Source organism: Carassius gibelio, chromosome B8, assembly GCF_023724105.1.
Source record: "Carassius gibelio isolate Cgi1373 ecotype wild population from Czech Republic chromosome B8, carGib1.2-hapl.c, whole genome shotgun sequence".
In the NCBI taxonomy this organism is placed as follows: domain Eukaryota; kingdom Metazoa; phylum Chordata; class Actinopteri; order Cypriniformes; family Cyprinidae; genus Carassius; species Carassius gibelio.
In genome coordinates, this window is record NC_068403.1 from 24306922 (window position 1) to 24334371 (window position 27450).

The following is a 27450-nucleotide window of genomic DNA, read 5'->3' on the forward strand; positions in this document are numbered from 1 at the left end:
GTAAATATATTAAACCTTTTATTTGCGATTAGTAATATGCATTGCTAAGGACCTAATTTGGACATCTTTAAAGATGGATTTCTCAGTGTTTTGATTTTTTTTTTTTTGCACCCTCAGATTCCAGATTTTCAAATAATATAATATAATATAATATAATATATAGGATTATAGGATTTTTTAAAGGATTTTTAAGAGGGGTTTGGCGTGATAGAAACTACAATCCCAGGATGCACTGGGAGAGCTGTTTGGTAGTCCTGAGGTGTTCAGTGATGGAGGGGGAGTCAGGTCTTCCATCCGTGAGTGCGGAGTCTCGCTGTATCCTCTGAAGTGCTGGGGCAGGCCGACGACACGGACTATCTTCAAACCAGTTAAAAGATACAAATGTAAACTTGGTTTCCGACGCCTATAACACTCTATACAGAAGACTGAGTGTCGTATTTGAACGTTTTGGTTAGTTTTGACTTTGAGAGGACTGCCGACCGAAGTGGAGATTGCGGTAAAAGTTTTTTCTCCCTCTAACGTACCTTCTTTTCGCACGAGTGCAAACAAACACCGCACGGGTGGGATCTTCAGAAGAAAACAGACGAACTCGGTCGGAAATCGCTTTGTTGGGTCTGTAAGTGAGTGTTCGCTACTTTACGAAATCATCTTGACTCGATCTTGGGGACGAGCACGCGAGAGTATTTCCACTCACTTCAAAGAGAAACCGAGTAACAGCCGCGTGATTTATTGAAAACCCATAAAGCTACGACTCAGAAAGGAATGTGGAGTTGCGTCCAGTGACTATTTGGGAGCCTGTATTTTGTGAACTTCTGAATCTGATCTGGGATTGACTCTTTTCAGAGTATTTGTTCCCGAAAGGAAAAGGTGAGTGACGCCTGTAAACGGGCTCTAGCACGTTCGTCTGATAGCTAAAAGTGCTTTGCGGTTTTATGGAATTTGAATATAGTAGTGTTTTTACAAAAACGCTTGTAGTACACCTTTTTTTTTTTTTTTTTTTTTTTTTGAAGGAGTTAATACATTAATACATTAATACATCTGTTAATACATTAATAAATAGCATTCCTTAAAATTAAGTTGACCATGCAATTTGTTTTAAATGTTACAAATGTTTAAATTCGTCTCTCACTAAGGCTGACTAGATTTCTCTCTACGTTTTTCGTATGAGGACCCCGGATCCCATTAGCTTTCATCATCAGATGGCTCCATATCTTATCTGTTATGAGAACAAGTTGATGCGCGTGCCTGTACTGCCATGCTCGCTCTCGAATAACATCTCATATTTGAAGCCCTCCAGCAGGCTACTGTACAACAACAACAATAAAAAAACAATTTCTCAGCAATTTGAGCAAGAGTAGCGTAAGACATTATATCTCTCCTGTAGATACAGGTAAATAAAACCTTTCATGTTTCACTTAATAGCTTCTGCGGATAACGTGTTTTGGTTTGTTCAGCTACAGTTTGGAGCTATTGATTTTTTTTTAATAGTAAGACATGGAACCGGATTTTGAGTAGAAATTGCCCCTGCACTTTTGTGTGTGTGTGTGTATTGTTATTTAGTTTATTTGTAATTATTGTTATTGTGTACATTCAATATTGGCCCTCCATCTTGAGGTTTTGCAGATTCCCTTTGCCAAAATAAATGCCTGAAGTTATCTTGATGTGAAAGGCAGGTTTGTTCTTGCAGTTGTTTATCTTCCCACAGTAAAGGACAAACAACACAACTATACTAAAGCATGAGTCTGGATGGCACTGTGGCAGAAGGGTTATTCATAAAAATCGTAAAAAAGACGTGAGACGCATTAAATCCTGGAAGCGTTTCAAAATTTTCAATGACAGGAATAGACCGTTCAGCTGAAAGACACATTTATGTCCTTATTTGGGCAGCTAAAGAAATGTACCTTTTACAGAAATCAATATATATTTATTATATTGTATTGTGTATATGTGTGTGCGTGTATATATATATATGTATGTATGTATGTATTAGGGCTGTCAGTCGATTAAAATGTTTAATCTAATTTATTACAGGGTGCTGCAATTAATTAATCTTATTTACCACAAACTAAATATAATTGTGAAAATACACCCAAAAGATCATTTAAAGCTATTATTGTTTTAAATGTTTAGACTACAATGGCCTAACATAAAGTATTGACACGCTCACGGTGTTTTCCTAATCTTATCACAGATAAAGTGAATTAAATGCAATATTTGTAAAATATACAGAAACATTTTTATGAGCTACAGAAACATTTTTTATATACTGCTTAATACAGCATCTTCTGTTTAAGAAAAATGTTCGGCATATAAACATATACACTACTAAAAACCAATAAAGTGGTGCTATATATCATTTTATCATTGTTTTTTATAAAAATGACTGTGTGACTACACTAAATAAGCTTTTACTGTTATAAAATCGCAGATATGTGAGCATTATTGGAATTGAATTGTTAGAATAAACACGCAAAACACTTCGTGCTTGTCATCACAAAATCTAACCAATGAGAATAAAGTGTGTCGTAATGACCTAGGTGGCTGGACTTGCTTTGATCTCGCGGTACTTTGATGGCACGTGTGATTGTAAGACGGCTGCTCTGATCAAAATTGGACAAATGTTGTAACCAGAATGCATTGTTTTGTGGTCAGGTGACAGCCGATCTTTGCGGCGCTGCATGAAGTCGATATTTGTTCACACGGTTCATTCAAAATACGGATTCATTCAAAAACTAAACACCGCTGTGTTGCTCTGAGATGCACAACAGTTCTGCTGTAGCTTTATAGGTCTTTTTTTTTTTTTGGCAAAATTTAACAAAACGCACATCATTGTGTTTTGCACAATATTAATTATTACTAACTTATTTACTGAACTGTTGTATGAAATCACATGTGCACTGGTGTTCTTCATGACAAAAACAGCACTCCTGTGATATTGCTCTCATTGCTGGTGTGATATTGCTTATCATATGATATAAATATGAAACAAAAACTCATACAGGGACGTTTTTTGCACCAATATTTAGATATTTAGAGCATGATTGTATTTACAGAGTTGTTGTCCTGCATCATATCTGTAAACAGTCAACTATATTAAATTTCTGTTGGTGCACAGGTCTGGGACGGGGCTAGTGTGTTAACTTCATTCAAATATTTGAATCACATTCTTTTTCATAATTAACGCGTTAAACTGACAGCCCTAATATATATCTGTGCAAGCACAACAATATTCAAGAATGTTAAGTGATGCATATACACACATGTATACATACATATGCATATTTATCATTTAACATTCTTGAATGTTGTTGTGCTTCAGATCGTACGTTCTGTCACTAGGTACATGGCAGAATAAAGCCTCTGTTATACTTTCTGAGTCCGCTATGGACCGCTAAGGTAGGCGTGACATAAAAATCGTCATTGGAGAGTGTGCGCAGAGGCTCCGAGCGGACGACCGTGTGCCTCCCATTTTTTGTGAGCGCGCGGAGTAGGCTTCAAAAGCACCATTGCATTTGCGCAGGCTTTCTGAAGAAGCCCGTTGCTACCCGAACCTGTACAATCCATCAATAAAGCAATATAAATAATAAATAATTCTGGGCAATTGTTTGTTTAAATGTCTGTTTCGGAGCAGACAATCAGCGTACGCTTTCAGTAGTATAAATACAAGTTGTCCGGATTGCTCAAGCGGAAAGTATAACAGGCTTAATTCTGTACCTTACCTCACAGTGTCACCCTGTCTTCATTCTCGGACCGTGTAATAAAGTCTAGAACTTTCTGATCATTGCAGTACTCTTTATATATACTACAGTTACAGACTTTTCTTTCAGTTCAGTTTCAGTTCTGCTCTTAAGTGACCATTGTCATTTCAAAGAACATGCACAGATAGTCTCCAACTCATCACCAGTGTGAAGAACGTGATGGAGGGCAGAGCGGTTTGTGAATGGCGACATGCTGGCTGGCAACTGCATGCGCAGACTTGACCAATACTTGTTGCAAGACAGTGCAGAAATGTGAGCAAGTCAATTAGATATGAACATCTTTAGGCAGTTTGTTCAAGAACGTTTGCTGAAAATGTTTCCTAATGAAGAACCATATTGTAGCTTGTATTTCTGTGATTTCAATCGAATCTTAAAAGTAATTTTCACAGAACATAAAGCTCATGGTAGATGATGTTTCTGAATCATAGCTGGTTCCTTTATTCATGAAGCTTATTTAGTGCTTTCCATTGAAAGTTTTTTGCTAGTTCTAGTCAGCCACTGAAATACTAAAGTACTGTAACTGACCTTGTGAAAACGTAGTTGTTTAAGTCCATAATTACATCAATTACTTAAATTAGAGGGGAAATCATTATGGCTGCTCGTCCCTTAGGATCTGACCAGTGATTTTACTGTTAGCCGCTCCAGACAGGTCATCAGTTCGTCTGGTTTGCAGTCAAGTTAGAGTATATTGATTTAAGATTCGAGATTTTATTTGTCACATACAACAAGCGGTGAAATGTAGGTATTTTTTTTTTTTATAAAAACAGCGTCTAAGTGGAGCGACCAGGATGGCGTCTGAACGTGGTGGCACCATCTTAGTATTATTGCAAAGCATCAGTGGTATTTCCATAGAGGGATATGGCATTGAGAGTTTGAGTTGCATTGATCAAAGTCAGCAAGCTTGTTTCTGTGTGTTTGAGTCACAGCACAGTGACTTGTGTCAGAGTTTGTGTGTTGCATACGGTCCCAAACACCCATTTTGGTTTGTTGTGGTGATCTTGTAGTTGCCACTTTATAGTGAAATGCTCTTTTGTTTGAAAATGAAAGGAAGCCAATGGATGAAGGAGAAAAGACGTGCTTGTGTTGTGGGTGTTCTTCCGGTGGAAGTTTGTGTTGAGGGTTTGTAGAGAAGAGGAATTCTCTGCCCTCTAATTTACTGGGCTGGCAGGGCTGGGCTGGCACAGTAAACTATCGCCCAGGACTTTTAAAAAGAAAGTTGCTATTACACAACTTTCTGAGACCTTAATCATGAAACTTTAGGTGGAGTCTCTCACAATGGAGAAATTCTGTTCACACCAAAACATCTGCAACAAAACTAAATGTCCTCAGCTGTCTGAAATCAGATATTTGGGGTATGAAAGGTTAGGGTACAAGATGACACTAGATAAGGGCTGCCCTCGACTAAGGATTTTTCTTGTTGACTAGTAGTCATTCATTTTAAGCATTAGTCGACTAATCGCATGCTTATTAATAAACCATTTAAATCATAATAATGAACTTTTAATAGCCTAATAAGCACTGAAGCACATGCATAAAACTTGCCACAGAGCAGAATTAGCCTGATGATTATGAATGTGTCAGGGAAAAACAGTAAGGAGACTGCAATAACATTTTAATAATTTTGATAAGCCTATTTTGTTTTCAGTTTAACAAATGAAGTCGGCGACGCTGACTCGTCTTCTCCACAGTAGTGTATGCACCTGCATGCATGTTTTATATGGATTACATAATCTGGGAATATTTGTCTTCCATTTAAAATGGTTTATTTGAAATTAGGGCTATGCAAAAAAAAATATATTTTCACTAGAAAGGTGCTCCTGTGATTATTAGTAAATTTCCAGCACGTGCTTTCAGACAGAGTGGCATTTACTAAGCAGGGCTGTAGTTCCGACAAACTACACAAAATCACGTTCAAAATCGCGGGCAGTTCATTGCCGGTTATGAACCCGATTTTGTGTAGCTTGTAGATGAACAGAGACAGAGACAGCGGAAAGCGCATCCTGTTTGCTTTCATTATTTAACAAAAGTGCCATGTTTGTTTGTTAGCACGAGTGTGCACAAATAAACTAATAATCGTTACAGATTTGAAAGATATATTACTCTTATCTGTATGACCAAAAATGTGTATTATAGGCGCAAATGAGCACTCTTGTGTCCATCTGTCCTGCAGTGAGCACTAATGTTCAGCTTCCATATCCACACTTGAAACTTGAACAGCGCACATTTCTCTAGTTTATCATCATTAGATTGAGCAGCCATGAAAAGTTGCTAATACTTAGATATTCCAGATGATAAACCATAGTTGTGGTGGATGAATGATATGCGAGTGTTTGGATGCCCTCCTCCTCTGGTCAACTAACGATTATATAATCTGAAATAACATCACATTTCTGAAGCATTAAACATAAACCACACGAGTCAACTCAAAAAAATATACTGACACGCGATTAGTGTTGTCACGGTACCAAAATTTCAGTATTCGGTAACGATACCAGTGAAAATCCATGGTTCTCTGTACCAGTTTCGGTACCAAAGCAAAACACAAAAACACACGTATTAAAAAATGCTTTGCACTCTATTTGTGTCTTCATATATGCAAATGTATTCTCTGCCAGCAGGAGGCGCTTGTAGAGCAGGTGAGAGAGGTTTCTCCGGTAACGGCTGTAATCAAATACGCGCTGAGCCTGCATTCACATGCACTTCTCAGGAATTATTGGCTAGAAGAAATGAAAATGACACCCATAATTTTCTGAAGATGGCCGGTCTCCTTCAGAAATACAGTGATATAAAAACAGCCGCACCAGGTTTCAACTTTGACACGCAGTGCTCAGGTCTATTCACTGAAGTCAAAGCATTTTAGAAAACCTTTTTTTTTTGTGGCACCCTGTGAGTTTAGAGTAGAATTAGAGATTTGGCAGAAAACTGATAAAGAAGCAGGAAAGAGCTATCAGCCTGGCCCTAATAGCCTCCCCATGGAGTGGCAGTCTCCTGGTTTAGTGGGCCGTTTTTTGCTCTGGCTCCCACCGTCGCTGGAATGAGTGAGGTCAGGCGTCCCGTCTCCGACACAAACCAATGCTGTTCTCTGGAATGTTCCGCTCCAGTAGTAGGCAGCGGTAATGAGCTGGGCCTGCTGTACGCTCTCCCCATGTTCCCCTCCAATGATCAGAGAGAGAGAAAAACACTCTGGGGTTCATTAATTAGGGTACTAACTTCTCTTTCCACTTGACTTGGTCTATTTCTTTTTTATACCGTGCACACTCTCTGTCGTTTGTCTGCGCCTCCTTTCCTTTTTTCCCTCTCAAAGGAACACTGTGGAAAGAATTTAAATATAATCAGCTGAATGTTCTGCTGTTTGTTTTACTTAGAAATTGTTTTTTTCCTTTTAAAAAATGTTTAAACATTTGCATCAGCATAACCGTAGCCAAGTAATTTGATCATAAACTAATCCTTCTCCCTTGTGTTTTTTCTCTTTCCAGATGAAGGAAATGGGTTATAAGCTAAAACTAGTTTATGGTACATTAGTCTTTCAAGCCAAGTTACGGTAATTTGACCTGCTGAATCATTATAAGGCTAGATTAAAAGAAAGCAAGATGTTAAAGAGATTAAATGAGCACAGATTTTCCAAAATGTACACTTTTTATATCAAAAAATATTATGTGATGAAGACAAAGAAAGAAATGTCACAGAATCAAATATGTTTCTTGCATGAACAACACAACTTTATATGCTAGAGCCCGTGCATTAGCTGTTCAATAGCTCCAAAAAAGAATTACCATGCTTTTTTCCTTTTTTATTTATCTTTTTTTTTGGGGGGAATCGGCAAACTGAGATTTTGTTAACATGTTTGTATGTAATGTATTTGTTCTGATTTTGTCATATTTAGTTATTGTTATACTTCATTACATTACTGGCACACAAAGCAGATTCATATTTAGGGCTGGGTAACATTTGTTTTTTTTGATAAATTCCTAGTCCAATTCTGCTTTTCGATTCCCAGTTACAATTCCAGTGTGATTTAAAAAAAATAAAGTCAAACATTAAGATATCAAACATATCTATTCTGTGTCTCTTTTTGCTAAACATTTAGTTGAATTTATTCGTTTAGCTGAATACCTTGAACAAACTGGACTTGTTTGAGAGCTGCTTTTGTGCAAAATATATATTTTTAAATGAAGATTGTGGTTTTCTCATGATTCTGAAGGAAAAAAAACCACATAGACTACTAAACAAAATCACATGTAATTTATGAATGAATGATTCAATGACTCAATCACTCAAGATTTACTTGTTTCATAACTAGATGAATCAGCGTTTTTGTAGTTACTAATCTCTTGAATGAAACAAAGGCAGATACATTTTAACAGCCTTTTTGCCACCTACTGCCATAACAATGAAATCGATAAATCTTTTTGAAGTCTCAAAAGGTGATGTACTCTATTTTAATCGCTGCCGTACACATTTAGTTCATATCCGAAATATAATCTATTATCCAGTTACTTCTGTCATAATTTAAATGTTTTTAACAAATAATAAGAAATAATGATAAATAGTGTTTCATTCATATACATGACAAATCCTCTTTAAGTCAGTGTCAGCACAAACGCAGATTTGAATGATCCTCATGAACTAATAGTGATCACAGTGTTGTGTCAAAGGTTGAGGAATGTTCGATCACAATATTATGATCACTCTTGGTTCGTCCCAGCAGTGTACAATCATTGTGAAACCTCCTTTGAAACATGTTTAGCTTATCACAAATATGAGCTTTTTTCGGCTTCTGATCACAGGTGTGACAAAACTTTGGAGTGCTTAGATTAGCGAGCAAGGTTTTTTTTGGTGTATATTTCTGGCTTGGGGATGATCATTGGCATGTCGTAGGTGTCTCTTGCAGTGTTTGGCAGGGGATTGGAGTTGGCACAAGCTTCGAGTCCGTCTCCCCTGTCTGACCATTCGCTCGTCTCTCTATTATTCTGGTTTGTACCAGCTGCAGACATTGCTTGGAAAATGAAACCAACAAGAACTCTATGGGAACAATTTTATGTGTATCAAGTCTCAATTCTTGGTGTTTGTCCAGATTTCTCGTTCTTATTAGAACAGCTGTGAATGCGATAGACATCTCATTGCATTGTTCTGTAAAATATTCATCTCAAGGGCATTATGCACCATTGTTTTTACAGGGGCAGTAGAACTAGAAATGATTGCCTAATACAGTGTAGGTTTGATTTGGAGTCTGTACGTTTCTTTAAAGAAATTAATACTTTCAGCAAGAATAGATGCATTAAATTAACTAAAAGGGCTTTACATTGTTACAACAATTATATTTAAAATAAATTCACTTTTTTTAGACTTACTCTGTTTATCAATGAATCTTGGAAAAATGTATCAAGTTTTGCACCAAAATATGAAGCAGCACAACTGTTTGCATCATTGTTAATAATCAGAAATGTTTATTAAGCAGCAAATCAGTATATTAGAATGATTTCTGAATGATCATGTGACACTGAAGACTGGAGCAATGAATAACTGTTTAAAAACAGTTCTTTGTGGATTAAATAAATACAAATGTATATGAAACCCTAAAATCAAAAGGACAAAATCGGAATTACAAGCAAAGATGCTCTAATTACTACAGCTGAACATTCTGAAAGAAAAGCATCTGGCGAATTGTGAAGCGCTGCTCTTTTCTGACCGATCGGCTCGTAATGGAGTGTGTGATGAAATGTGTAAATGATGAGTTCCGATAGCTAGTCGGACAAATGGCGTGTCGGGGTCATGCTGGGGTCTAAACCGGCACAGGGTTGACAGATATCTGTGAAGGGTTGGAGGAGTGTGGTTGTGTTTCTGTGTATTTTACTGCGTGTGTTAGTAAGAGCCAACAGATGGAGCGACCCTGGCACAGAACAGCACTATGGAAAACTTTCTACTATAAAAGTATGTACGTCAAGCTTTATGTAATCTGCAGTCTTTGTTAGCTTTGCCTTACTACATTGATATACTAATTATGAAAAAAGTGCCATGTTAACTTGTTGTTCAAAGACTCCGAATGTTCTATCCTGTAGTAGTGGAAAAACCTGATGTGAAAATCCTTGAGTTCTTAAAGAACGTGCTGTTCCACTAATGACCTTATACAGAAAAGTTATGTTTTCGTCGGCCTCATGGCTACATCGTAAATGGATGGATAGTTTTATCAGGCTGTTTATATATATATATCATTGATCTTTGCAACGTATGCATCATATTAGCTTTAAACTGAATTTTTCTGTCTGTGATGCTTTTCTATTCTCAACTTTACAATGAAAACTGTAAGATTTATATTGTTAGTAAATGTCCTTCGTGTGAATTTGTACAATTCCTCAGTGCAGATAATTAGCAAATTTGTTAGTATGATTTATTATTCTGAGCAGAATGCTTGCTTAGTAATGGTCGTGTGAGTGTAGGAAAATTTGAACCAATAACATCACTGCCTTTGTTTAACAATCCAGTCAAATCCAGATGGTGTCATTCAAGTCCCGTCCAATGTTATTTCCAACTGAACAAACTGTTTCGCTGAAGTGTCACATTATAAAAGATTCATGTTGTTTTTAATCATTATATGTAAATATTTTTAATTGTTTTGCTTTCTGCTTTCCCAGTTCTGATGTCCTAGCTGTTTTTATGGAGAGCTGGGCTGGATGCAGAGTTCAGATGTAGATAATCCTTGTTGATGACGATGACGACGATGATGATGATGATGATGATGAAGAAGACGACCATGTTGCTGGTGATCGCAGTACTTCTAACTCAGGCTCTTCAGTCCCAGGGCAGACCGGCCACCCAAGATGAGAGTAAGTCTTGTTTGTAGAACTCTTGTTGTATCTCAGTTGAAGTTGAGTTATTAATAAGGCATTTCTCAGACACTTTGCAGCAACCTGAAATAGTTTTTAAATTGGTCATATTCTACACGTTTATGGCAATTGTTTTCTATTTTTCCCACTTTAATCCAATTGATGTTGCTTAAGGTTTCTCTCACCAAAAACAAGTGCGATTGTTTTCCACCCTCTGTCTGTGCCTAAATGAATCAGACTGTATACTGCAACATGATCATTAGGATTTATTCATATAAATGTAAACCTGTAAGGTTTCACAGTGACCTAATGTTAGGCTTATATGCAGGTATCTGTCTGCATAATACATCAAACACTTTTCTTCTTCTTAATATTCACTATAAAACATGATTTAACCAAATTCAAGTTCATTTTTAAGTTTAAAGAGATTCAACTCAGGTGTTTAAAACAGTTCAAGATTAAGTAATCCGCATGTTTGATTATATTTAAAATAAAATGTTCTTATTCTTAAGAGCAAGTAAAATGCTGTCCCTATGAAAATGAGTTTGTTGAAATTGTACAGTACAATTGTATAGCTAGGGCTATGTTGTATGACTAAATAAACATTCTGAAACCATTTTCATATCTCTAATATGCTGTGCATAAGTGGTGTGCCAAAGGGAAAATACATTCTACACTGAGCTGTGGAAGTTTACACTCGGATACCATTCGTTCTCCATTTCCACCTCATATCCAAAATAGTAATTTAAAACCCTATGGACTTTCATGCATTTAGTCATAGATAGTGAGTGAAAAAGGGAAACGGGTTAAAAAAAAAAAAAAAACTCCAGCTGAAATAAAACCCTGAAAAATGTGTCCTTTGGCAGCATTCCAGCTGAGCGAGTGCCTGTGGCTCTCACAGGCCCAAACGTGCTTCCGTAGCCTCATCATCTTCTTTTGGATTTCGGAAACACAATGTTCCCAGTAGACTTCTAAATGCCTTACATTACAGTTACCACCATTATAAAGCGAGCGGTCACTTCTGCTCTGGCTGTCTGTGGAGGCTTTAAATAAACACACTAGGTTTGAATTTACCCCAGAGCTGGAGGTGTGAAATAGCTTCCATCTGTACCCTCCGGCTATGCAAAAATACCTCACTTTTCACTTCCCCCACTATCTCTCTCTCTCCCTCCCCATTGTCTCACCATCCTTCTTTTGTAATGAAAAGGTATTTGTTGTCAATGGTTCACTACCGGAGACGCTATAAATTACTGCTTTTAAAAGAAGACACAGAAAGTACTCCGCCCTGTGGCGCTATTCCACAGTGGAGATCGTGTTTCTGGGAAAACTAAGCATGTTTTCTTGTGGTTGTGAGACCTATGGGTAGAGAGCATAGACCTATGGGTAGTACGCTTCATGAAAACAAGAATTGCATGAGAAATCTGGTAAATATAACCAATAATCCAGATTTATACCTGTAGACTGATTGTGGATTTAACAAAGTGGGGGCTCGTCCGGGATGTAAGATTATTTTGTTGATTTCTGACTATTTTATTAATACATTTCAGTTTCTGACTATTTGTTTGAATACTTCCCTAAAATATTTAGTTGTGACTATAATGTAAGGAGGAAAACTCAACCCAACCAAAATTTGATGGATTGATTTTTACCCACTTAATGCTTGACAGCCAAATGGCTAGGCATGCTGATACCCTCTACGCGTTTCCTCTACTCCTCCTCTCCCTTCCTCCTCCTGTCAGGACAGAGAGCATTTTTGCCTCTCTCCCCTCAGGCCTCCTGTGGTGTAAATTATAAGTTTCAGCTGTTGATGGGTGGCTGACACTCCAGCATTTGGTTACTTTTTTTTTTTCCTAGGTGGGAATACAACCTGCACAAACAACACAATTTCCTTAAGTAGTGTTTCAAATTTTCTAATTTGTGGTTTGGGATCAGAAAACTTTCAAAGGCCCAAAATGCATTTAATTCAAAGTTGAAATAAAAATCTAAATCTAATATAAATGTGTCATTCAAAAATTTTCTGTTTGTACAAATAAACATGTTACACCTTTTCGATATATATAGCAAAACTGTAATAATGTGAGAAATGTTGAAGGTGTCTGAATAAATAGGTTTGATTGTATATTTAATTTTTACATTGAAGACTATCTATTTTACATTTAATTATTTGGTTTCTCTACCTTGACACCTACAAGCTTGAAAGAAACTTAAACATTGTGTAAATAGCACAAATAAATAAAAATAAATGAACATACAAATTAAACAATTTCAAACAGGGCCCACTTCTTCAAGCATTTTGTGATACATTTTGGAAACAGGAGATGAGCCCCTTTTCTAATGCACCACCTAGCTTGATAAACCTCTTCTCAAAGACTTACTGTTTGTCAATTTTATTTGGGTAACACACATATTCTGAACGCCTTCGGCAGAATTCGAATGAGCCATTTGAATCTAGATTAATCTAGATTAATTTCAAGATCACAGTGAGATTAATCTAGATAAAAAAAAATAAAAAATCTATGCCCACCACTATATATATATATATATATATATATATATATATATATATATATATATATAATGTATGTGTATGTGTATATATATGTATTTCTTTTTTTATTTTTAAGTTATTCACTGGAGCAACGTTTCTAATTAAAACATTTTAAATGTAAGCTTTTTATCTAATATATATATTTAAACTTTGTTTGACTTTCATTAAAAAGTATTTTTAATAGTTTAACAATAGCAACACTATTCTGTTAACTTCCAAAGAGCCATGCGCACACTACAGTACTCAAGCTGATTGTCTTTGTTTTGGTAGGTAAGTAGTCTGTGGCAATATAAAATGCTCCAACTAGTCATGGATGCTATGACAGATTTCAAACCAGTTTCGTACTTTAATAAACCTGTTTCAATGAACCAGTAAATCAGTACATTGAAAATCATTCAATTAGTTGTCACTCAATAGTTTCCGCATCATACATAATACATTGCTTCAAGGATATAGAAAAGTATTGTTAATATGTGTGTTTCTATCATTCTGATTCCTGTTGTTCATGGTAAATGTCCACTGATGCATTTTACTGACTCTTTTCTTATTCTTGCCACATCATTTTTGCTCTCTGTATAACAATTTGACTCTCTAGAAGGAGATGAATAAATACTTTGGGGAAACAATGGGTGTGATTCAGCAGCGTATGCTGATCTCATTCCGCCCCTCCTGCAGACCATGTGCGTGTGTACATGGCCACATTTGTGTGTAGGCAAGCGGTGATTATGTTTGTACAACCATGGCCATTGTGAACAAATGCCATTAGCATCCAAGTCCTGATGTGGGCTTTAATTGACGCAGGCTAACATAAGACAAGTTAGGTTAATGTTAGAGGAGGTGTGCGTGTTTCTTTTGGTGTCACACTTAGCCAACACCTTCACTAACCAGAGATTTCTAATCAGAATAATAAGATTTGGTCACAAAATAAACTTAACAGTCTCATTCCAGTTTCTTTGCATTCAATTCTCATGATTTTCCTGTGTTACTGAGACTAAACCTCTGATATCTCAGCCGCAGATCACTGGGATAATGGAGTAAAGGAGTGGTCATTTGTTGGAATATATCTTTGAGTTTGCTCTGGCTCTCTCGTTCTGCTTGTATGTTTTCCTCTTCTCTGTACTTGACCATCATTCTCTTTCATGAAAGGAAATCCCTATGGTCATTCTCTTCTTGTATTGCTTCCTCTCTTGTTTCCAGTCTCTCTCTGAAAGGCCCCTCTGCCCTTCATGCACGCCGCCTAAGACTCACTCGCGCACCTCTTTTTGTCCATCGCCAGAAAACGTCCTTTTCATGATTTACTGTAATTAACTTGATTTTCAGGGATGTCAATCATTTTTTTCCAAACGGCTTGAAGCAGGAAAGAAAAAAATGCAATGGCTATTCCAGCTCGGCTGCTTTCATGAAAACATGGACTTCAATCCAAACTAATCTGGTCCCAGTATCTGGAAGATCAACAGCTTTAGGTTTCCACACAACAGAGTGCACCTTTTCCTGAAGGTAGTTGAATTAGAAATAGATATGCTATATGAATTGTAATAAAAACAGCATTGTTAAAAGGTGACTGCTACACTACACTCAAGATTTACAGGTGGTTATTGCGGGGCTTTTGCAGTGCGTGATCTGCGTGCTCTTCTGCTAACGTTACACCACTGGGCAAGCAGCACATTGCCTGTTACATCGTTTGGGCCGTCTTGTTGAGTGCAGTGGCACTGAGATCATCATATTTCACACACTTTAAGTTGCTTTTTAATTTCCAAAAGTAATCGGATTAGTCTAATGCATTGAATCGTTAAACCGAAAGCCTCGTACTGAATGGTTCAATACGAATACGTGTATCATTATACCCCTAATGTCTGTCCGTCTTTCTTTCTGTCTTTCTCTCAAGCCAGATTTTTGTTCCCAAGTGAAAGTTGTAGAAACAGACCATTACTTTTTCTTAACAAAATGAATATCTAAATAGAAAAATGAGTTTCTTAGTTTCTGCATGTTCTAATGAGTGATATTTTTCAAATTAAGAAACCGGTTTGGGTTGCCTGATAATATTAATAATAATATCATCACTTTTTGTCGTTCTTTTAAAAGCGCATTTGATAGTGGCTTGAGTTAAGATGCAACGGTACATTTTTGTTCATTATCAAAATCAGTAACATCTGTAAAAAATTGCAGCAACATCAGTTTTATATGGTTAAATTTATTCTGACCAAGTTTTTATTTATTTATTTTTATTGCGCATATTTAAATCATGATAAACCGTTAAAACCACGCATATAGCACATCGATACCCATTTCAGGTAGCCTATTTGTATGAAAAACAACAGTCTAAAGACATTCAGTATAAATGCACACATGCTATAGCTTAATCAGAAATAAACATTGCAATTATATATACCATTACTCCTTTAATAAGTTTAGTGTGAAAATCCCACATTTCTGTCACAATACCATGGTGCAGTGAGTGTTACTACAGTAAATGCATGGTAATTTATGGCAGTTTGTAGATTGAAAAGCCTTGACTGTCTCATTTCTCCTGCTTGGCTTTAAACTAGTTTACATCACTTAGGCCCCATCCACACGGCGACGGAGCTTACCCCAATCCGATCTTTTTTTTCCTTGTCTCAAGAAATATCCGCGTCCACACGAAACAGCAAAATGATGTAGTATACATGCCAGACCAGTATGTGGCGCTGTAATTCTGCCACAGAGATACACTAAAAACAGAGAAGAAGACTTGGACTATGCTCATAAACATTGCGCGTGGTACACAAACGAACATGGAACAATACATTTATTAATCAGTGTTAATGTTAGTTAATAAAAAGACAATCGTTCAGTGTTTGTCATGTTTTTGTTGCTGTTACGTGACGTAGAGATGTCTGACTAGGGGGAAGACGTGGGCTGATGACGTCATCGTTTCAGAAAATATACGGATTAGCCGTCCAGACGAAAACGCAAAGACAGTGTTTTCTAATTTATCCACTTTGGGACCCAGTCAACAAATAGCGGTTTCACCTTGCGAAAACGCCAGATCCGTGTGGACGAAACACCTATCCGATAAAAAATTTGTGCGTATTGACAGAAACGCGTCTCCGTGTGGACAGGGCCTTAGTCATTTGTGTTAACTGCTGAATTCAAGCGCTTCACACTGGATCTCACAGCACTGTTCAGTGCTCGCGTGACCAAGTAAACACATCTGCTCTAGTGAGATTGCGTTGCCCAGCTGTTTGAACTCCGTTCTGAGCGGGTAAACGGTCCGTGTGACGCGATTCAAACGAGTCACACGGTTTTGTTCCGCTTTTGCTGCATAAACGGTGTATTGAACATTTATCAATCTTTTCATATTGTTTTATTGGCTAAAATTATATCGCGACAATTATTATTATCGAATTATTGCCCTGGCCTTTACATTCATATTATGTGTGTGTGTGTGTATATATATACCCCAAATGCAGTAGTTGTGAGTGCCAGACTACATCTGGATTCTATAGCTTGCTCACCAGTGCATGTCTTCATTTTTGTTCATTCATGTTTTTGTTCATTCATGTTTTGTTCTTTGAACTGACTGATGGCTTGGTAACATGCCACTATTTCATATCCTGGAAGGAAGCATGTCGATTAATGACTATAAATCATGAAGCAGCTGTATAATTTTCTCCCTGTGTGATTATTGCAGAATACTCTCACTTGATTCCTCACAGTAAACAACTTCTATGGTGACTGGTGCAAATTTTTCGGCACCTGCTCTGCTCAATCTAAAATGCCAAAAGGAAATTACAATCCCATTGTCATGACCTTACGATCAGTCAGTATGTCTGTAATAAGACTTTCTCATCAATTATAATGTGAAACATTTCTGGCTCACTGACACTGAGGTCAAGTGAGGCTGTGCTGTTTTTAGTCTGTGAGTGTCTTTGAATGGACCCAGGACCCATTTGCTGGGTTCCATGGCTGGCAACCCAGAGTGTCAAAATTTTCAATGAGCAGAATCACACAGACCAAAACAAGACATTTTGACACAAAATACACATTTTAAAGCAGAATAACTGGCTGTAGCATGAATTTTCAGAGAAACATGATTTTCAGATGCATGATTTTCAGAGAAACAAGTATGTGAACTCATGTAAACTCTGCAAACATATTATATTTTTCTGCTTCATTACAGTCAAAAATTACATACAGCAACTTTGAATCTTTACTTTCCTGAGCAGTAAGCATGCACATGCTCAATAGCTTTTCTGTAGTATAGAGTTCAAGGTCAATAAAAATGACCTGCCAAACTTGAAAACAATCCAACCTTGAGAAGTCTTTACTTATTTAAAGTAAACTTATTTACTTATTTTGTGGCTAAATAAGTCTATGCTAGCTCATCTTCTTTTCTCCTTCCTTCATTCTTTTCAGCAGTGTTTTGGTGGGGAAAGTTGATCCCTCCCTGGCCCCTGTTCCTGTCAAGATTAAGAGCCTGTTAGACACATGCGAAGCAGGAAATACCTTAACTAGACCCTACTGAGGGCACCATGGATACCAGCCCAAAAACCTGCTGCTACAGACCTCTCACTCGCTCGGCTCTATTAGCAAAGTTAATGGTAGTGATGGGCGAAGTTACTACAGCAGAACTAGTCAAGAGGAAAGCTGGCTTGCGTTTGCACTCTGTTTACTATTAGAAATGTGTCAGTAGTGAGCATGCCAGTATTACTAAGCACTTTATTTTCTTAAATTGTTTTTAAATGAATGCTTTTTCACAACCTTTGCCAGGCTTTTCAGAAAAAGGGGTATTTTTTTTACCACAGTGACTGGATTTTTTCTTTAAATTTACTTTTCAAAACAACAGTGTAAATGTGGTCTTCAGCGGGTGGCAGGATTTCATAGAAGTTTGACCTTTTTTTTGAACAATCAAGTCCTGATGCATCTTTTACAGGAAATCAAGCATTCATATCCTTTCAGAAAGTCAAGTGCATTGTTATTGAAAGGAAATTAATCCAATTACCAATTGAATATGAAGCCGTCACCATTTGTTTTGTAAATACAAAAATCTCACCTTGGCTTACTGTAGAGTCAGAATGTGCTCGTCAGTCAATTCTTTTAAAGAGGACCCCCAACAGGGATAATTCTCCAGTGCACTACTCTAAGAAGCAGCCCCCATTAAAAGAGTATGGGTAGTTGCAGACGGGTGACATAATGTTGATTGGCAATGAATCAACATAATTCAATTTAGACGTCCCACCCCCCAATCTTGCCCCCCCCCATCTCTACTGGTCGTCAGGAGCAACTGGTTGGCTCAGGTGGTGGTGTCTGAGGCAATGCCCCTAACCTTGCATCCCATAATCAAATTTCAGCTCTATCTCAGAATTGATCTGACAATTGGCCCTTGACTACTTCAAACTCGGATTTGATTTAGCAGTGACTGAGGTGGGATTTTGATAGATGCTTGTAGGTGTTGTCGCTCATCTAAAGGATGCCAAACACTTATACTCTGGGGCTCAATTACACCTTTCTTTTCAAGAAAGAAGTTAAGATAAATTCTGAGATGATCATAATAGGGATGTGCCATATCACACCATCCACAATAACACCAGTATACAATTTTACATAAAAAAATTCATTTTTACAAAAAAAGTGTCAATTGCAATATCAGTGATATAGCGTCACAATGATGTATTTACTAGGGATGCACCGAATGTTCGGCATCGTTTTGCACTGCATCTCATGTCTCGATTAGAAGAGAAAGGGGTGGTTGTTGCAGGTTACTGTATGATGATTAAAATTGCAAAATTGCCTTAATTAAACTGCAGAATGTTAATGCAACAAAAATATTTTACTTTGTGTTCCGAAGGTTTGGAAAGAGATGAGGGTGGGTAATTAATGACAAAAGTTAGAAAAAAAAAATACGGTTAAGAAAATAAATTCTTAAAAATGTGTCACAAATCTTGCCCCTAGATTCATTAACACATAAAATGAATGATCTAAATTAGATAAAATTCAAATGTTTATTGTATGGCAAGTGTGCTTGGAGATTGAATGGAAATGCTATATCAGATAGTGTATATAGTAATTCATTTAATGAAGAATTGAGTTTATAGAAATAATTTTGATTAGTTTGACTAGGACAGTTAATTTAGTGCAATTAATTATTTAAACACTTTCTTTAAAAAAATCGTACACTAATTATGCCCCCAATCTCTATTTAACGTCCCTAATTAATTTGATTAATCTAACTAATCTTTTACATCCTGTTCTTAGTGTTAGCCCTGGTCGAGCCGATGCTGTACACTTTGAATCCGGGGGTCAAACTGGAGCTAAACTGTAAAGGTTTAGAGGAGCCACAGGAAGTGACCTGGACTAAGGACCACATTCCCCTGGTTGATGGAGAGCACACTCGCCTGCGTAACCATCAGATGGAGATTGAAGCAGTAGAGCCGGCCGACTCTGGTCTGTATGCTTGCTTTGCTCAGGGACCCAACAGCAACCATACAGATTACTTTAGTGTCAACGTTACAGGTGAGAAATAATCTGAATAAGAGATTACGGGTTGATTTTTGTGTTGTTTTCAACAACAAAAATGTAACCTACATTTTTGATCTCAATAAGATGGATTGGCTTCCACAGAAGATGATGAAGAAGATGAGTCTTCCTCAGAGGAGACCAAGCTATCGAGTGACCAGGAACTGCTTCGTGAGTCACCCTCCTTTCTTAGTCAAACTCTCTGTGCTCAAAATTCTGACTCAAAGATCTGCAAATGTCAATAAAATTATCTGTTTCTTACGAAATTGTTAGGATTTTTGTTTAAAAGTAGGAACTATAACAGGAAATAGTGCACATTTTTGTCTTATAAACCACCGGTGTCTTGTGTGGAGTGTGCCTTTGTTCATTAGACTGAAAGTCTTTATTACTTTTGATGGATTACTCTTTGAGTCCCAAGGGCACTATCTAGCCAGTCAGGAGTGAAACCAGCAACCAACACCCAAAGCTCACACACTTTGATCTGCCACTTTGGATTACCGTTCTAAAATAGTCATGACCTTGGTATTGTTCACATCGTGTTTTTGAATCAGTGGTTTTCTTTGACCAATTCAACTTTGTCTTATTTTATGTGCTTTCTGTCTGTTCCTCAGCAATGGCACCCGTCTGGGCTCAACCTGATAAGATGGAGAAGAAGCTGCATGCGGTTCCCGCTAGCAAAACCGTCAAGTTCCGTTGCCAGGCCAATGGTAACCCTACACCAACGCTCAAGTGGCTGAAGAACGGCAAAGAGTTTAAGAAAGACCAGCGAATAGGAGGCTACAAGGTGAGGGAACTACACCACAGTCCATTAAAATCATGAAACATCCAACATCTTGGTTGTCTAACTTCAGGTTTGCTAGCCAGCTGCTCTGGTTTGGGGGTTAAAAGGGCACCTCGTTCTCAACAGATCTGTCTTCCAGACACCTCACTGTAGCAGGACAGAGGCTGAATAGCCGTGCATGGAAGGCAGACACTGGAGCCCTGGGTTTCTGGTGGAGGCAGCCTACTCTTCCTTGGCTCTCCTCATTTTACTCAACTGTTTGTACTTATACAGATAAGAATAAACTCCAGGATAAACCAACTCTGTCCTTTTAGTCATTTAACCATGTTGAATACCAACAGACCCAAAGTAACAAACCATTTAATTTAATTCCTTAGTAAATCATTAGTAGTAGTGCTTTGTTTGAGTTTCAACCTCCGTTCACTTGTTACACACTTGTTAAATTTGTAATTTGGACCACAGTTGTTCTAGTTATGCACAGTAATGTTTTTATTTAAAATTAATCAAAATTAGATTTTTTTCTTTGTGCATCTGTTGCCAATATACAAACTATTTGGTAACACTTTAGAATAGGGAACCCTCATTCACTATTAATTAAGAGTTTTCCCTAAATCAACTCCTAATTTGCTGCCTTATACATTTTTGGTATGGGGTAGAGTTTAAGGGATCTAAACTATGGCCATGCAGAATAAGGCATTAATATGTGTTCTACAAGTACTAATAAACAGCCAATAATAATAATAGCATGCTAGTAATATGCATGCTAATAAGCAGCTAGTTCATAGTGAGAATTGGTCATTAAAATAGTGTTACCTACAATTTATTATAATTACTTCTGCCAAGCTTTAAAAGGGACCAAAAGTTAAATATATCAAAGTTGTGTATAGAACTTAAATAGGTATTTTACCAATTTTCATAATTTTCCTACCCACATGTTAATCCAGAATCTTTTGAAGAGAGACAGTGGCAGCATATGATTAACTGATTTAATTTAGGATTGAATATTCACATACAAACATTGATCAATACACATATTTAGAGCACATCAAATATGGTCAGTCACAGCTCAAGAATAAAGCTCATGTTTGACAGCCTTAGGGCCCGTTCACATCGAGAATGATAACTATAATGATAACAGTTTTAGCATCCACACTAATGCACAATATCGGTCTGATTATTATAAGCTTGTGCCGTGCTTTAAATGCTCAAGTTCTTTAAAACAATATAAAGAAAATCTGTCTTGTCAGTGCAGACCTGTTGCGTCTGTGTTTCTCATCAAGGTGTTCTCCAGCTGGGAGACATTAGTCCTCTTCCGCTCCTCACCGCATACACACTTTACCATCTGGAGAGTGTTTGAGGCCACTGCAATGCATACACAATAACATCGACAATCCTTCGACATGGTTTATTCAAACATTTGAGTATAACCAAGCATTATGCTCTTTTTTATTTTTATTTTTATTTTATTTTTTTCTAACCAAGCTGTGTCATAGGGATGAAGTTGCATTCATATGTTCAATTAAACGTGTCTTTGAGCTCCAGGAGTGTGCGGGGCTTTCGTTAAGGGGCCCTGCAGCTTTCCGTAGTAACCTCCCCCAGCACTCTTCCCAGTCTCTCCTGGTTTCTTTTGTTTAACAAGAGTCTGGCACAATTGTTCATTTACATGAAGTGATTGTGAAAAGGAAGTCAGGCAGACTGTGAGTGTAGCAGCTCACATCTGGGGTTCTTTAGGCCGAGAAGCCATAACCTCTTATTAATTTTGCCCAACCTAAATCTCATTTAATCAAGGAGAGCTGTTACTGCAGAGAGCACTTGCTCTGCTTCATGGATCTTTATAGGTTTAGTTCAGCTGAAAATGGAAATCCTGTTGTCATTTCAAACCTCATGAGATAGTGGTCAAGGATGAAAAAGGCAGTATGAAGTACAATAACAATACACTTCTGTGCATCTGAAGCCACATTTAACTGTGTGAAATGGTCTAATAAGAATAATGTTAAGTACATATTCACAAATAACAAAATGTTGCAAATATCTGCTATAGTTAATATACACAACAAAACAAAAACAAATATATTGTAAATATTTTAATAAAAATATACATTTAGTGAAAACTCTGCTGGTTGTAATAGAGTAGTGTTTGGCTTGAGAAGAGGTCTGTATTAGTAGACATGGAGTGGCCTGTTTCCCAATCTCCACCAGGAAACACACTGTTCTCCATGGCTCTGATCTCGTGCCTGACTGATGTTAAACTGACCTGATAGGCACTTGCTGCCAACTCACTCTGTTAAACTCCCTCAGCCTTTCACTGAAGTGAACTTAAAAGACAATCAGGTCCTAATGCATCTAGCAGTTTTCAGCTTTTATATGTTGGGCTGCATTGTCTATAGAAGCCTCTAATTGAAGAGTTTTACTTATGTGCCCACATTTGTTTTTTTCCAATAAAGTCCCAACGATATGTGATATCTTTAATTGCATTAAGGTCTACAGAATTTTTGTACATTTTTATTTTATTGCACAGGTTCGAGAGCACATGTGGACCATCATAATGGAGTCGGTGGTACCATCAGACAAAGGCAACTACACGTGCCTGGTGGAAAACAAACACGGCAGCATCAATCACACCTACCAGCTGGACGTAGTCGGTCAGTCATGGTTCTTTTCTTGTCTGTCTTCAACATTTTGAAATGTAGTTTTCATTAAGTCCAACTTTTTTAGTTGTTGTTCTTTGTATGCGAGCAAATTTGTGTTGGTCTCCCCTTGCCCACTAGCTCAGCTGCAATGATTTATTGCTAAACGTCTGATTAAATCGATTCACATTTTTTTTTTTTTAGTAAAGCACAAGAGATGGCAAATGCTCCACAAGGGAGGGTCGCAGAACCACTGCAATGTTTACTCGTGTCAGTCAGATGCAAATGGGTGTTGTTCACCATGCAGCTAATGCTCTGACGCAGCACCGCTAATGGTTACCATTACTTCTCTGAAATGAACCGAAGTAACGGGTGGCTTTACACTTTGCGTGCGAGTATCTGTCTGCTCCTCAATGACAGGCACGTGGACTCCGTTGATGGTGTGTGTTAAATGATCCATTGCAAATACAAAGTGTTTACTTGATGCCGTGGATGAGTTAGAGACACGGTTAGTGGCTCAAGATGAGATCAGAGTATTTGGAAAAAAGGAATTTAAACTCTGATTGGCTGGACTTGATTGATGCCTTCATTAAGTAGCAAATAAATCAGTGCTACACCCATCTAGACGGAGCCCACTGTGACATCATTGGCACCAAACACACACATTAGTGAGAAGACACTGTTTGAATGTGGCACAAAGAAGACATTCAAACATTTGTGCCATCAAGTCCTCCTGGGAAGGACCTACTTCTTAGTTTAAAGGGTTGAAATTATGATCTAATGTCATGTGCATGATTTAGATTTGGAAAAGAAATGGACTTATCGGGCAAGTTCATTTAAATATATATTTTTTTTATAGTACAACAAAATGAAGATCAAAAGAATGCATATAAGGGGTGTAGTCAATGCTTATTGTATTATTATTGTGCAGCCACAGAGATTGAGTAATGTATTTTTTAATTAAGAATTGTAGTTTTTGAAAGTCAGATTTGCATTGTACCAACTACAACAAAGATATCCAAACCAAGACCTGTGGGCAGTAGTTGGCCCATGGATGTGTTTTGATTTGGTCTACCATGCTATCACAAAAAATCTACTGTTGAAGCTTATCTTTTATTTCTAATTTCATATTTGTTTTAACATATTTTTAGTGTTATTTAAATGTAGGAGAAATTAAGATGCATACAATTTAACGTAATACAGTCAAGAACAAATTGTAAAAAAAAAAATAATAATGTTGCTCAATTAAAAAATAAAAAGGGTCTGTAAAGGCTTAAACATTAAGTCAGCTTAAAATTTTAATTTGTACTAAGGGAAAACTTATATTTGAGTTGACTAAGTGTAAGGCACCATGAACATTTAAAGTTAAATCAACTATTTTTTTTTTTTTTAAAGCAGTGTTGTACAAGTTTGGACACCTTTGGACTGTGACTTCTAGTCACAAGGCCTGAGAGATGGGCTGTGGCTTAAAATAACATTTCCCCCAAATTATAGCAATTATAATAAACGTTTAGCCTGCATGTTAAAGAGGCTGCTTCCTGCTGGATTTATGACATTAGTGTTTATTAAATATCTGTTCTATATCCCGTTTGCTGTAATGTAGATTCCAATTTTGATTTCTTTAAGAGGAAAAATGATTCAAAATCTGTTTTTATGTTAATGGGGTCATTTCAACAACACTAACTGTGTGCAGTGTGTTTGTGTGTTTTATTCAGAGCGTTCACCGCACAGGCCGATTCTCCAGGCGGGGCTGCCTGCTAACCGGACAGTGGTGGTGGGGAGTGACGTGGAGTTTGAGTGTAAAGTCTTCAGCGATCCTCAGCCACACATCCAGTGGCTGAAACACATTGAGGTTAATGGCAGTAGATTCGGCCCTGACGGACTGCCATTTGTTCGGATCTTAAAGGTAAAAATCCATTTAACCAGTCAACCTAAATGTTTGATTAAAGTGCTTCCATTTAATTCTTACCTTGCCGTTAATGGAATTTCCCAACGTTTATGAGATGATGCTACCGTGCCATTGACAGAATATTCCAGCTTTCCATGTTTTCACTGTTATACATGAAGAGGTGCTATTGCACATCTTGTTAATGAGCACAGAATCTCTGGATCAAACACACAAGCAAAGAAGATGTGTGTGTGTGTGTATATGTGCGTGTGTGATATATATATATAAATATATCTATAAATATAAGGCATATTACGCAAAACTGCCCAGTGCTACCAAATGAAATGATGATCCGGTAAGTGGCTGGCAAATTATTATTATTTGTATTTTTTTTTTATAAATGTTAATTATTTACATAGTAACACCTCAAGGGTTTACCATATTTTATCTGCAATTATTATTTCAATTCACCCTTCATCAGTGTTATTGTACTGTTATTTATATACTATTGTAGTAGTATTAATATTTTGAATTAATTTTTGTTTTTATATTTTCAGTTTTTATTTTAACTTTTAACGTTTAACGTTTCTATTTAGCTTTTTTATTTTAGTATTTTTAGTGCATAAAAACAATATTTTGAAATGTTAACTTAGCAATAAACTGAAATATGTTTCCGTTTATTCCATCTTTAATTTCAGCTATATTTGAATTATTGAAAATACAGCTTTTAATACTTAGTTTAGTTTTGTTAGTTTTCCAATTGAAGTCTATGAATCAAACATAAACTAATTTCCAATTGTGTATAAGCTTTTTTATTTTTTATGTTTATTTTTTGAGTTAATTGATGTTGTCACAGGAACATTCTTTGTAAATACAAATTTCAGATCTTTAGCTTTTCTGTTGCTGTTAAACATCTGTGTCCAAAACATTTTGACCACGCCTTTTTTAAATGAACTTTCAACATATTTCTTCCCCTCTATGGACCGAGCACCTGAGCAAATGGAGCAGGACTAACAGCTTTTGGAGGAAATATGAGCCATGTTCTTGGCAGACTGTCAGAATGTATTTCATGAGGTGTTGTCCTTTAAAGACGGCTGGGATCTGAGTGACCTCAATGTTTGACTTTGTGCTTGACCTCTGACATATGTTTGACCTCCGCAGCACTCTGGGGTCAACAGCTCGGACACGCAGGTCTTGACGCTGTACAACGTGACAGAAGAAGAAAGTGGGGAGTATATATGTAAAGTGGCCAATTATATAGGCCAAGCCAACCAATCAGCATGGCTCACCGTCGTTAAACACTTGCAAGGTAACACATGACTCCTGCTGCAGAGATTCAGAGATCATCCATGCCGAAAGAGGCAGTCATACACAGTTAGAAGGAGGTAGAGACAGCGGTTATAAGGCTTTTAGGTGACTGCGACACATCCTCTCACTTCGTCGCTCTTTATTTTTATTTTTTCCTGTGGTGCCTTAAATGACGCCATGGAAAATCCCAGCAGAGCAACTGGAAGTATTTTGGCTTTTGTTTACACTGGATGTTTCCTTCTCTCCATCTTTGTGCAACACTTTGCCCTCCTAATAAGGGTGTGTTTCATGCCCTCTGAAGATTACTTGCGCTCTCTTGCACTTCAAAAGCATTTCAGTGGCACCTTGGGAATGTTCCCGTCTAAATTCCTTCAGCTCGCTCAAGGGCTTATTCTCTACCTGACTCCACTTTTTCTTTGCTTTCATAATTAAATTCTACAATCTCTTTCTTCCTCATTGGGTTGCCACAATTGAAAAACATTGTATTAATACAATAAAATAATACAGTAAAAATTCACTTCAAATATTAATATAAATCTCATAATTCTAGGGAACGCATATAGTCTGGATATATTTAACAACCTTTCAAGTATACTTTTTGAAATGTGAAGAAATGATACAATTTAACATTACATTGCTTTTGCATTATGGAAAAAAAAGTAACTGCAAAAATAATAATTCCTGCTTTCTGCACTCCTTTGCAGAAAAGTGAGGAGAAACCTTTTAAACAGTCCACATCCATCGAAAAAAAATAAATTTATTTGTTTTATATTATCTGGCCAATAGTAATCACTTCTGAAGATGGCCACAATTTTTAAAATAGAGCCTCCCAGTGTTTTCTTGATGTGTTGACTACTTGGATAGCAAATTCAATCGGTACTATAGTATCGTTTCAGTACCTTTGGCATCCTGACTCTTTCTTTGTCACACGTTCTTTAACAGACCTTTCAAATCCCTTTTTGCTTCCTTTTCTGAATATGTGAGTATGTGAGAGTCTCTGCTGGGTGATGTTCCATGTGGCCCGTCTTGTGCATGTGGACTCTGGAGGGTGGACGTCACCCTCATCTTCAGGTGTTGGGTCTCTAGCAGGTGAAGCCATGTGCTTCGTTCTCATCTAACCATAACCATCTGTCAGCAGGGTCATCGAAGGATCCAATCAGAGAGCAGTCCTGATTTCTTTATGGGTGCTGAAGGGTGTTTCTCCAACACCTTTCTCTTCAC

General features: G+C 37.2%; 1 protein-coding gene across 4 annotated transcripts in view; it reads left to right on the forward strand.

Annotated features, from left to right (window-relative positions):
* Nucleotides 1-248: 248 nt before the first annotated feature.
* The window catches only part of fgfr1a (fibroblast growth factor receptor 1a), a 40884-nt gene continuing 13682 nt past the window's right edge, over nucleotides 249-27450 (forward strand). For 2 of the 4 annotated variants that reach the window (XM_052563660.1, XM_052563662.1), the window contains exons 1-8: nucleotides 249-867; nucleotides 10391-10582; nucleotides 19365-19622; nucleotides 19713-19796; nucleotides 20237-20409; nucleotides 22925-23048; nucleotides 24749-24939; nucleotides 26083-26230. In XM_052563660.1, the coding sequence (XP_052419620.1) occupies nucleotides 10462-10582; nucleotides 19365-19622; nucleotides 19713-19796; nucleotides 20237-20409; nucleotides 22925-23048; nucleotides 24749-24939; nucleotides 26083-26230 (1099 nt within the window). In that variant the 5' untranslated portion in view covers nucleotides 249-867; nucleotides 10391-10461. The remainder of the gene's footprint in view (nucleotides 868-10390; nucleotides 10583-19364; nucleotides 19623-19712; nucleotides 19797-20236; nucleotides 20410-22924; nucleotides 23049-24748; nucleotides 24940-26082; nucleotides 26231-27450) is intronic. The other 2 variants (XM_052563661.1, XM_052563663.1) reach the window with 1 other exon arrangement.